The sequence below is a fragment of the Prorops nasuta genome, unplaced genomic scaffold (assembly GCF_024137725.1).
Source record: "Prorops nasuta isolate Cenicafe-Biocafe unplaced genomic scaffold, Cenicafe_Pnas_1.2 PNAS00003, whole genome shotgun sequence".
Taxonomy (NCBI): Eukaryota; Metazoa; Arthropoda; class Insecta; order Hymenoptera; family Bethylidae; genus Prorops; species Prorops nasuta.
In genome coordinates, this window is record NW_027116800.1 from 810013 (window position 1) to 822111 (window position 12099).

Consider the following 12099-nt stretch of genomic DNA (forward strand, 5'->3'; position numbering starts at 1 on the left):
TGTTGGAGTCATTATCGATCATTTTATTTATACAAGAAATCGCTACATTTGTCATTTATGAAAAGAAGTGTTCTCAAAAATTTAATATAATAATTTTTTAAAAAGCACATTTGAAAAAAAAATTATTTACGCCGCATATTTATCCATGTGATAAAGAATTTGGCTTCGTGCATATAGGGAAAATATTCTAATAAATTTTGCACACATCAAATTAGAATGTTTATGTTTTCAAGGAGAATAAAATCTGCTTCTAGTATCAGTCATTATTTTTCTATTTATCTGTCAAGAGGATACAATTACTTCGAAATTGGAATACGTAGAAAGTAGCTAAAAATAGTTTACGCGATGATGCAAAAAGTAGAGATGCGTAATAAAAGTGTCAATTGAAGTTGGAATAACTGAACTTTCAGGAAAAATTAACACTTCGAATCACCTCACGTCTTTTGCTAAATTGACTATAAAACACCATATAAAAAAAAAAAAGAATAGACGTTGGTGGCAAATAAAACGTTCGCCATTTATTTCCTACTTCTCGAAAGAAAACTCGAGTTTCAAGAGAGAAGATTTAGACCAGATAAAATCATAACTTAACTAGTGGCTAAGAGGTAGTATCTTTTAAAACCACTGAACGTGGTATATTTAATTTTTTCGTCCGCCTCGCCTCTTCATAGAAGATGTACATTGAGGACAGTACCATTTTCCTTTCGGTGGCGAAGTAATTCCCACGCATGGATAGTGGAACCACTCGAAAGGGCACTAGAAAAAGATTCGTGTGAGTAATACAGTATCACACAATTAATTATTTGCTCCATTATATAAACGTTTACACATACGTCTGTATTATCGCAAGCCACCATGTCACCATAGGAGACTTGATTACACACACAGTATCTTGGTTCATTTGGATCATATGCCCATTCCTGATTGTCTGAGTCCATAACTGTCATACTAGCAACTACTGGAGGTGAGACAGGTTGATGAACTGTAGAAGGCATAACACTTGTACTTGCAATAGGTGCTGTTACTTTTCTGTAAAAATGAGCAATTTTATGTTAATAAAATTAAAACAAAGAATTACAAAAATTTCACGGAAAAGTTTTATAAAAATTGAAATTAAATTAAACAAAATATTATCTCTTACTTTTTATGCTTTTTCGTTGTTTCTTGTATCGCTGCTATTGCAGTTTGAGCAGCCCCTGTTATCTCTCTACTAAATTCAGCAGCATGAACACCTCCAGGGTTAATAGCTTCATAACTTGCTTTTAAACTAGCGGTTCGTCTACCAACTGCCATTTGTTGGGTTGCCGCAATGGCTTGGGATGCAGCAGCAGCTATTGCATTACCTCCAGCTCCCATATGACCAAGATTATAACTTACTGGACCAACTGAATTTGATATTGCAGTTGACGTGGGCGGTATACTTGGAGTGTTAATTATTAATCCTGAATTTGTTGAAGTTGGTTGAGGTTCAGGAAGACTTGAAGAAATTTTTTCTACAGCTAAACGCTTTTCTATGGAAGTTGAAGATGCATTAGAATCTCTCCTTTTCTCAGATCGAGCTGTAATCAAACCAGTTGTCAGTAAAAACAACAGTCAATATTATCACAAGAAACCTATTAATAGTGTCAATACTCACAATGCATCTTTTCTCTTGATCTATTTGATTTGAAGCTATAACGATTTTCTTTTTGACTACTATTTGTAGAAGGTTGATCTAATTCCAGTGACCTTTTCTCCAAAATTTCAGTAATCCCCTTATTATCAGCCTCAAGCTCCATTTTAAATTTGTGCAATTCCTGATCTAATCTTCGCAAATACCTATCTACTAAATCATACATTTGATTAGCTAAATTTACTTTTTCATCAGCATCCTCCAAAGTCTTATAATACTCTCTTCTAATGACTTCATACTCTGTTTCTTTTTCACTAGATTTCATTTTTTTAACATTTGAGAAGAATGTTTTAACTTTCTTTTCTAGACTATCCATGGAATCTGTAAAACGGTAATAATAAAATGTTATAAGTTTGTATCCTAAATGAAAATATAGCATTACTATCTTATATACATTTCTATTAGCTTTGGCAGTACTTACTCTGTACCCCCAAATCCATTTCTCTCATTTCAGTGAATCTGTCCCTCAATTCTTGTGGTAGATGTTCTATCACTGAAACCACAGGGTAGAGACAACATAACCAAAAAGTGATATAATAAAATTGAAAGTAATCATTATAATTAGACGGCAGCTTCAAAATCTTTTCAGCGTGCATAAAAAGCATTTGCAACAAAGTGTATAATTTAAATTTTACATTGTTTAAATCCAAATGAACTACTCTAAGCTAGTCACGCATATTAACCGTTCGAAAAACGCAAACTTAACCTAAAATTTAAAAAGAGCATGCATGTGAGATTAATAAGGATGTGCTGCAATATTCAATTAATCCTATATAGAAATAGTGTAATCTGAGACATTGAAATATAATAACAGAAGATCTAGGATAGATTTCTTTTAAAAACAGAGTTAGAATTCTGACACGAGGAAGTGTATTCGGAAGGGTTAGTAATTTTGTGGAGAAGCTGGGTAAGCAGAGCACGCCACGTTTTACGTACTTTCGACATAATCCTCTAAGTAAAGCATCCTTTTGTGCCAGAGTTTCGTTGCCTGATATCCGATTAATAATTATTTACAATTTACTAGAAGGGAGTGTTCGCCACCGTAACGAAAATCACGGATTTCGGAGCACTCGATGAGAAGCGTGTTTACGGCGATCAAAACCCTCGTTGTTTCCTGACTCTCATGCTAAAGTAATAAATAACGCTAATCTTTCCATCTTTTTTAACGAGATTATCATACAAATCGTCCCCTTTTCTTTATAGACATTTAGATCAAATCTGCATTTTCATCGGTGGACATAATTTCAGAATTATTACTGCTTAGCTCTGCATTCTAGTATTAGCCGCCATGACCGCCATATTACACAAAAATGGAAGTATAGCTTGAAGTTCACGCGCGTTCTGTCCCGCCAATTTTAAAATTTTCTTACCCTCGTGTATTAAATTCACGGAATTTTAAAAAACGCTTCGGAATTGATGTAGGTATTCGGAGGAATATTCCTGATTTTATTCTAATAGTTTTATTCGCTTTCAGTTTTAGTAATTATTTGATTAGATAAATTCATTATAATTTATCAAAAGTATTTATTACAATTAATTTAATATCACAAGACAAGATTCTTAGATTCGTTTATGTATAATTGAATTTTTCTTTCGTTAGAAAGTTTGAAAAGATTTTACTTGGAAGTAATATTATTTACATTGTTAAATTTTCAGCTAAGAAATGATTCGCCGAAGTCCAACGAGACTTGATTTGCGTTTAGACGATTTGCAAGAATATGAGACCATCAAGAAGGAGCACGAGGCTAAAAAGGAATCAGACAGACAAACAGGATTCAATCCTCCCTGGGCTGCAAAAGTTTCAACATCCGAAATCCAAGAACGCATTGGATACATTCCACAGCAACCAACTCTTTCGCGTCCTAATATATAGACCGTATTTTTCAACTTATCCAGAGGTCTTTGCTTTTTTAAGAGCGAAGCACAATTTAATTAGGAATAACATTCAACTATAAATCAACTATAAATCACAATAATTTGCTTATTCTTATTCTAAATATAGAGACTGTATTGTCCTAATTTATTCAAAAAACTTTTGCTATTTAATAAAGGGATATGAAACATGATAATTAGATAAATTAAATAAATTGTATGCTACAGTGATTTGTTAATTTTACAAGGATAAAATACAGAAAATAATTTGAACATATCTATATTAAGTTTTTCTCAGAACATTTATTTGATCATTACTAAAATGTATGGCAACTTTGTCTAGTTCAGCATCTTAATTTTTAAAGATGCTAATCAGTATTGTCAATAATATTACAACTCCATAACGATTGACTTAAGTATATGTTCTGATATAACACGATTAAATTACGTTATCTTTTTTCATTCCAAGTGGCCTTGCGACGTAGTATTTATTACTAATTTATCGACCATAAATAAGAGATATCTGCTATGGATACTAACATAGATATAATAGTACCGATGCGAAAATTACCCCATTTTCTACCGACACACAATTCATCTTAGTCATTGAAATACAAATAAGGCTAATAATTATTGTCTAGTTAACAATTAACGATGTTAAATGCATGTGATTAGAAAAACCCAAACAATAAATAAGCGTTATTCATTTTCGAATTACAGAAAGAATGGTTTTAACCATTTAAATTTCTGGACCAGCAGATATTGTGTCACTTATCTGTTACTAAGAATCTTATGAGTTAGGCCATTAGTTATACAACTGCTTTGTAGAAAACGAAAAAGTGCTTCATCAAATCTTGACGAGTATTTAATAATTTAGAGTCCTTTGTTAAAGTAAAGATATGCAGGTAATTCTTTGCCCTTGTAATTTTGTTGAAGTTCTTCGTAGTTCTCGGGCTCAAAACGTTGTAACGTGCTACTTTTAATCCAGCTATAAAATAACATTGAAATTGTATGAAATAACCCATTGTATAAAGATTTTTTAAAAAATACACATCAATTTAATCAGATTTACCTTCTTTGAGGAAATATCGCACATGCCGTTGGTACCATAACTGTTAATCTGAAACAGTAATTTTTACGTGAAAAAATTTGTGTTTAGACTATCTTTAAACAAAATACGTACGAGACACCGCAAAGAAGAATCTGCAAGGGTCCATGAAGTGCTTGAAACCGCATCATTACAGGAATTTTTTCTAATCTTTGCATTATTGGCGGTAATATTACTACAATTAATAAATTAAGATAAAATAACATTTTGTTAAAAAACAATTAAATCAGTATAGCTTCAAAATTTTACATACACATTCCAGGTGCACACATTACAATTCTCGAAATGACCACTTGAGTGATACCTTTCACTGCGGCTAACTAAAAGGGTCAACAATATATATTAATACTCATATATATAGTTTAAGTGGGATTTAAAGTAACATACCTTAGACTTAGCTACTTTGTTTCCATTATCGTCGGTAAGTTCAACGCCATAAAGTATTTCGGTTTGTCTCATTAACGGAATATTAACGCAATTAGCATTAGCAACCGCAGCAAAAGGTACGTATCTCTATAAAAGAAGTTTATTATTTTACATATACACTGAGAAAAAAAAAATTTGGTCAACGATGCCATGAGGTTGAGTTATATGCAGTTACACCAAAGTAATTAGAATTAAAATAATAACTTGCAGTATTGATTAAATAACATGCATTAAATTACGTCAAGTGTTTCGTATAATTGTTTAAACTAAATATTTAGTAGTGTGGGAATAATACATATTTGTATAAAACAAAAATGTATCTAAAGAAGAATATACGCATAGTTCAACCAACCTCATATAGGATTCGATGAAATATAAAGAATCATTTTTACAATAATTTATCCATTAAAACAAAATTTCTTAGGTAATTAAATTAATATTATTAATGAAGCTTTATTGAAACATGCTTTCTTTTAATGGAAACAAAACTTATTTAAATGAAAATAGTCGAATTTTTTGAAAGGAAGGCTTTCAATCATTTTAATAAACAGTGTTAGCTACTTTGATTCATACGTAAATTATTTTGCTTGTATCTCTCTAATAAAACATGATTCTTTTAAAGTATTTTAATTCAAGCCAGAGTCTTCTATCTTAATTTGTTTAGGAGATATAAATTTTTAAAGATTTTATGTTTTCACCAAAAATAGCAAAAATGCAAAATTTGACCGCTTATATCTTCGGAACAAAAAAAGATTTTTCACCTTAACTTGTGCCAAAACTCTGGTATTTTTTCATATTTTAACATATTTTATTTTGATAAAAGGCGGTGTTGTATTTCGAAATCTGTCAGTTTTTACGTGGGACCCTTAAAACTTCAATTCTAAGCCTACACTTTATTAAGGAGCAAATAGCCGAGTGGGTTAAATGCTGGACTAGTAATCACAGGATCCTAGGTTCGAATCCCGTCAGAGGTTGTGGTTTTTTCTCAAGAAAAAATTATATAGTTCAGTTAGAAGGTAAGTTGTAACTATATATATACACTTATAAATCAAATAAAAATATATATATATATATATATATATATGCTACTGTGATATTATAGGACCTTTCATACCAATGACAATTATGTTAATCTACACGTGTATGTGAGAATCTATACAAATTTAAAATAATATAAAGTATAAAAGATAGAGAGAGAGAGAGAGAGAGAATTTCATACAAAGTTACTAATATTACGTATGTTTTTTGCTGTGTGTGTGTGTGACAAAAATTTATACATTATAAATTTATTTGGTTCAAAGTTATATTTCATTGCTGCGATTAAACATTTTTATCTATTCTTTCAAAGTAATTATTTTTATATCCTACATTTCATTTATATCATAAGAAGCTCATTTTTAATTAAATTAATAATCTTCCTAGTATTTGAATTAATTATTTATGAAGTAATAGGAAATTACTTTAACCATGTTACGACACTTTTAAAACATACCTATGAATATGAAATCTATTATATTAATTTATTCGCGTAGTTGAGACAACGAAACCTCTCAACTATATCTGGTGGTTGAAGCAAAACCTATATTTCATTCGCCGTATTTAACCTCACAGCATAGTTGAGCCAACTACGTTTCGTTTGATAACACTATATTTTTTTCTCAGTGTAGAAATAGTTTCTTATGGAATGTTATTGGAGACAATTATAGAATATATAAAATAAATAGTTACAGCCATTAAAGGGTTGGCTCTTTTCTCCCAAAAGGATTTGCATCCTATTGCTGTGATCATTGCAGCAGATGTTGCGCTGCAGTAAGCAAATGTTAACTGCGATATAGACATAGGACTATTGGCATTCCTATTTGTGTAATTAACCAAGGCGTTAAATGACTGATTCACCCATTGCCAAAAAACCAATGCAGTGGTAGTTCTGCAAATAATATTTTCCATGAGAAACCAATTAATTATGTGCAATAGCGAGACTAAAAGTTATACTTTTTGATGACATAACAAAAATAAAACTATAAAAAAGTTTTAGTGCAGAAGGATGAGGTAATGAAAAGGCTAAATAAAATGAAGAAATAGAAGTTTTCGTTATAGGGTCGAAGAAAAATGAACCATGAGAACGAAAATCAAAGTAAAATGTTTAATATATAAAATGAAGAAGAGTAAAATGTTGAAATAGATCGATATAATATTAATTGATTTAATTATGATAAAGAGAATTTGAAGAATTAGATGTAGTTATACAAAAGGAACTAAACAATAATTCTGCCAAGTGTCAGAGATTCCATTGTGCATTGGCTCCTTTTTTCATAGCTACGTTTAATTAATATGTGTTTGCATCACCTATACCACTGAAGCATAGCACCCGTGATGGCCATACCACCAGGTACTTGGAAGGACATTCTACCAAAAACATTCTGCAAGTCACCTGTGTCCGGGTGGAAGGCAGATTCGTACAATTTCTTGGCATAAATGACTTCTTCGTTGCTTGTACCAACTGGCTCTTTTCCAAGCCTGTAAGATAAATAAGAAAAATAATTCCAATTCTTCACATTTATATATATTCAACTTAATTCAGGCATTTCATAAGTTTTCTTCAATTTCAAGGGCATCCAATAATTCATGTTCGAAAATTTCAATAAGGTTGATAATTAAAAAAGAATTGAATCTATATTTTTATGACATGTATTTTAATTTTTTAAATGGAAGAAAAATTTGTATACCAACTTTTAATAATTTTTAACAGGAGCTGCTTGCAATCTCATGAGAACCATTTGAATATGCTGGCACGCTCAGTTTTTGCTAACTGAAGCGTCTGACAAAAATATCCATAGAAAAAACATGATTACAGTCCCAATGTAAATTACAGTAATATTGTTTGAGCAAAAATCCATGAAATGGTGGACTTTCAGAATGATTTCTCGACACAAATAACGCTTTATTTTTCTTTAAGGAGTGAGAAAAAAATTAACCAATTTTAATTATGCTAATCTATGCTGGGACCATAGTCATACTTTTTCTTAGGATATTTTTTTCAGACGTTTCACTCAGTCACAATCGAGCCTGCCAGCAGATAAAAATAGTTTTTACGAGACTGTACAAATTCTTATAAAAATTATATCAAAATTACGAGTTAAAAAAATATTTTTATGTTAAAATACCAATTTTATAAGAATGACTGTATATTGACAAATTCTTTAAAAAAATACATATAACGCCAGTGAATTAAAAGACAAAACACAAATAGATGTGTATCGAAGGATGAAGAAGAAAGGGGAGAGAGATCCATGGTGTTCATGGATGCGCTTTATCAGTTGGCGAAGTCCTGCAAATACAGCTTGTAATCCCAATGACAATATACTGTAGGAGAGAAGCCATGAAAAACATGTTGATCTCGAAGGAAAAGAACGATTAACTCGCTTTTATCGATAAACAATGAAATATCGAATTGACCTCTAATGCAAGAAAATTAATTGAAAAATTATTTACGGGGACAGCCACTAAATAAGATATTATTTTCTAATTATAAACTAATTTTCCAACATGACTTAAATGCCAATAATGGCAAATAAATAAAAGCATTCATATTTACAGAACAAAATTTAGAGTCGAGAATCTCTCAGATTTTAATTGTATATTCCACGTAATATGCATGTAGCCAATAAGGTGGCAGTGAAAGTCAAAAAGGAGATTCTCATGCGTGACCTGTTTTGCCAGCTTTAAGATGAAGAACGTCTATTTCAAATCGAATGAATATTTCGTTTTAAATTCTATTATACGCTTAGCCATGCAGATCATCCAAAGTGCATTTTGATAACTCCTTATGCAATTCGCGATGTAAAGATTTCCGCTTTGAATCGACGAAAAATTTAATGAAACGCTTAGATTTTTCTCAAGCGTCGACAAAATAAGATTACTGTTCGTTGCTATAAAAATAAAAATATTACAAAATAATTTTTAATTGCAAATAATAACTAAAGACTTTTTCAAATTTTCGGTCACTACTTGTGCAATAAAACTAGCAATTCAATTTTACAAAATTTTAATCTATAAAATAGTTATTAGAAAATATTAATTTAAATATTCAAACTTTGTTATTGTTCAGTATATTTTATTATTTGCTATTGTTATGATAGAAAAAGTTTGTTCACTTGTAATCCTCGACTAGCTTCTTCGCTTTGTAAAGTTGATCATCGGTTACTACAACCGTTCTAAAGTCGGTAACCCAGGCAAAATATTTCCATCTTCCTGTAAAAGTACTTAAATCCCAAAATGGTTTATTTAAATCCAGCCTTTCTTCCTTCATGTTCCCAATCGAGGTTTTCCTCGACTTCTCTGAAAACAGAAAAAAAAATATTTCTTCAATTTCTGCCGTGCAAAAAAGTTGATAAAACCACTCCGCGCGAACCGTTGGAATGTTTTATCAATCAAAATAAATACCACGATTATATACGTACGTATAACTACATTATCAAATAATTTGTCATCATTAAACCGTCGTGAACTAAAAAAAAATTAATATATATCAAAATTCGCATTAAATCACTGAGTTTCTTAATAAAACTTTAGTTTCTAAATTAAAATTTTTAATACAAAAAATTAAATTAAAAATAAACTGAAATTACATAATTATCAATTTCTGAATAAAGCATCATGATATAATCTTTACATTACAAATGCAACTATACTCCTTATTGAAAAATTTAATAATGGTTTAATTCTAAAAATTCGAAAACTGTATATTAAAAAATAAAATGTAATAGATATATAAAACATCAGAATAGTATTCTATCAGTTAAATTGAATTTAAAAATAGAATGAGATATAAAAAGCATTAATATCACAACGAAGAACATGCTGTAGAGCGATTATTATAGATAATTTTTAAAAGAATAATCTCACCTGCAATAACAATAATGACACGAGCACAAAATAACGCAGGAACAGATAGAAGTTTAAAGACGCAAGGTAACGAGAGAACGATTATCGAGATATTTATAATAGCTATTAGCGAAGACGTATTTATTGGGAGATAAGATTATTCCGCTCTAGTAGCGCATATCCGAACTTTTAAACGCATCAAATATTCGATTTCGATATTGCTACTTTGAGTATATGCGATTATCCAGGAATGTAGCACACGCCACCGAAGCCCTGATCAATAAAATTCCAAGTCTTCCCCACGGTTCTGCTTCATCCTAACCTAAAACTTTGCTTCCAATACACAGGAGTAATTTTAGACATTCCCCTTGCCCTATGTTTTCATTCTTAATACTTCACTATTCTATAAACACAACATCGTTCTCAATATATATCGTCAGTTATTTACATCGATTACTTCGAAAGCTTCGATTTTATGGTTCCATTGATATCCAGCGAAACTATCTCGTTTGTCAAGAAAATTCTAGCGACATACTTAGACAACGTTCATTCAGAAAAATCAACTTCCACGAAAGGTTGTTGTTACTTTCTTTCTTTTCCAACAAAGCAAGCTCGGCAAGTCCTCGTTGGTCTTGTCACAAGCCTCCCGGTGTTATGCAATGATGTCACTAAAAATGTGGCCATGTCAGACAATGTAAAATTATCTCTTACCTGAAGCTAGCGGTTTCTTCGAAAGTATTACTTATTAGTTTGCCGAGCTCTGTCGATTTAAAAGCTTAAATGCTGGCACAACTTTTAAGAACGTATCAACTACACACACAAGCTAAATGTGACTAACAGTTTCGGCACCTGGTAAAATTCTTATACGCTCCTGAATACTTCACCCCCACCCTGTATTCGTGTTCTCGTAATACACCTATATCTCTATGCTCATCTATAACTGTATGCATTTATACCTTTATTTTGATTTTCATTGCAATTGCATGTTATGGCCGTGTTCCGTTATTGACTGTGAGTACTAAAAATCTATAGTTTATGTCACGCAAACTATAGATTACTAGTACTCACAGTCAATAACGGAACACGGTCTATAATAAGTATTCGAGAGCGTCATGTGCTTTCTTCATTCTCACTTTTCGTGATTTCTCTAAGCATCTTTCTCTTTTATTTCAAATCGAATAATACACTTTGTTACAAACATTATATATTTAATCTGGTATATTATAAATTAAATAATAGCAATAATTGAATGAAGTATACATTGTTGTATGTTACACTTAAGAATAAATTGTATTATTTTTAAATTATTGAAAAATAGAAATATGACATTGTAAATTCCAGTTAGAAATACGATTATATATAGATGTTCGAGAATGAGGGACAGAAAGTATCTGGTTGCATATAGGAAACTGATAAAAATTATCTGACCGAAAATGCTGATAATATTCTGAATACCTCTACACCTCAATTTTTATTCTCAATAACTTTTGTCTGAAAATGAATTTTAGATTTTCTAGATTAAAAATTTTTATTAATAATATTAAATATAGATAGCTGTTGGAGAAAGTTATATTAATTGTTAGAAAGATAGAAGGTTGAAGTTTTCAATATTCACCCTCGTTTGAGCGGAGAAAAAGGGATACATCGAGGTGTTACCGAGGGGTGAATACTGGAATAGATAAAGTACTATATCATGCACAAGTGAACTCTTGACTAGTAAGATGAGTTTGATTCGAGAATCTCTGGGAAGTCATTAGAAGAAAAGTACGCATGGCTAGGTAAGGGAGAGGAAAATAATTGATCAACGGAAGCAAAGAGATTTTTCTCTATTTATAATAGACGTGTGTCATAAGCAATGACCCTATACTTATTATTCTTTGGCTTCTTTCATATAAGATAAATAGAACAAATTACATTCCATCGGTTTATACATGAGGGCACAGGACCGTATTATTTAAACGTCGGTTGAGCAATAAATATACGCTAAAATAAAGCTACAATACCACGTGTCATTTCATGATCGATTGTTATAATGTGGGTCATATTCTCAAAATCATCCAAACTCCCAGCATTGTTCAATTACAATTAATTAAAGTTCTGTCCCGTATTGACGAGTCATCGCACTTAATACCAAAAA

The 12099-nt window shown here is 31.0% G+C and overlaps 2 protein-coding genes and 1 long non-coding RNA gene across 6 annotated transcripts; 1 reads left to right on the forward strand and 2 right to left on the reverse strand.

The window, feature by feature from the left end:
• Positions 1–16: 16 nt before the first annotated feature.
• Positions 17–2803, reverse strand: Ing3 (Inhibitor of growth family, member 3). Its single transcript, XM_066724863.1, has 6 exons — positions 2609–2803; positions 2094–2165; positions 1637–1993; positions 1142–1559; positions 834–1029; positions 17–756 (listed from the first exon to the last, which is right to left on the reverse strand). The coding sequence occupies exons 1-6, from the start codon at positions 2634–2636 to the stop codon at positions 640–642; spliced, it is 1188 nt and encodes a 395-aa protein (XP_066580960.1). The 5' UTR covers positions 2637–2803; the 3' UTR covers positions 17–639.
• Positions 2387–3082, forward strand: LOC136772133 (uncharacterized). Its single transcript, XR_010822416.1, has 3 exons — positions 2387–2627; positions 2697–2803; positions 2876–3082. It is a non-coding gene; the product is annotated as an uncharacterized lncRNA (long non-coding RNA).
• Positions 3083–3827: 745 nt separating this feature from the next.
• On the reverse strand, positions 3828–10827 carry Sfxn2 (sideroflexin 2). Of its 4 annotated transcripts, XM_066724864.1 has the most exons (11): positions 10705–10814; positions 9984–10630; positions 9539–9585; positions 9233–9416; positions 7425–7595; positions 6807–7005; positions 5040–5165; positions 4906–4972; positions 4728–4827; positions 4617–4664; positions 3828–4532 (listed from the first exon to the last, which is right to left on the reverse strand). In XM_066724864.1, the coding sequence occupies exons 4-11, from the start codon at positions 9385–9387 to the stop codon at positions 4418–4420; spliced, it is 981 nt and encodes a 326-aa protein (XP_066580961.1). In that variant the 5' UTR covers positions 9388–9416; positions 9539–9585; positions 9984–10630; positions 10705–10814; the 3' UTR covers positions 3828–4417. The 4 variants fall into 4 exon arrangements, with proteins under 4 accessions (XP_066580961.1, XP_066580963.1, XP_066580964.1 ...); XM_066724866.1 differs by lacking the exon at positions 9984–10630 and having other exon boundaries at positions 10674–10818; XM_066724867.1 differs by lacking the exon at positions 9539–9585.
• Positions 10828–12099: the final 1272 nt, after the last annotated feature.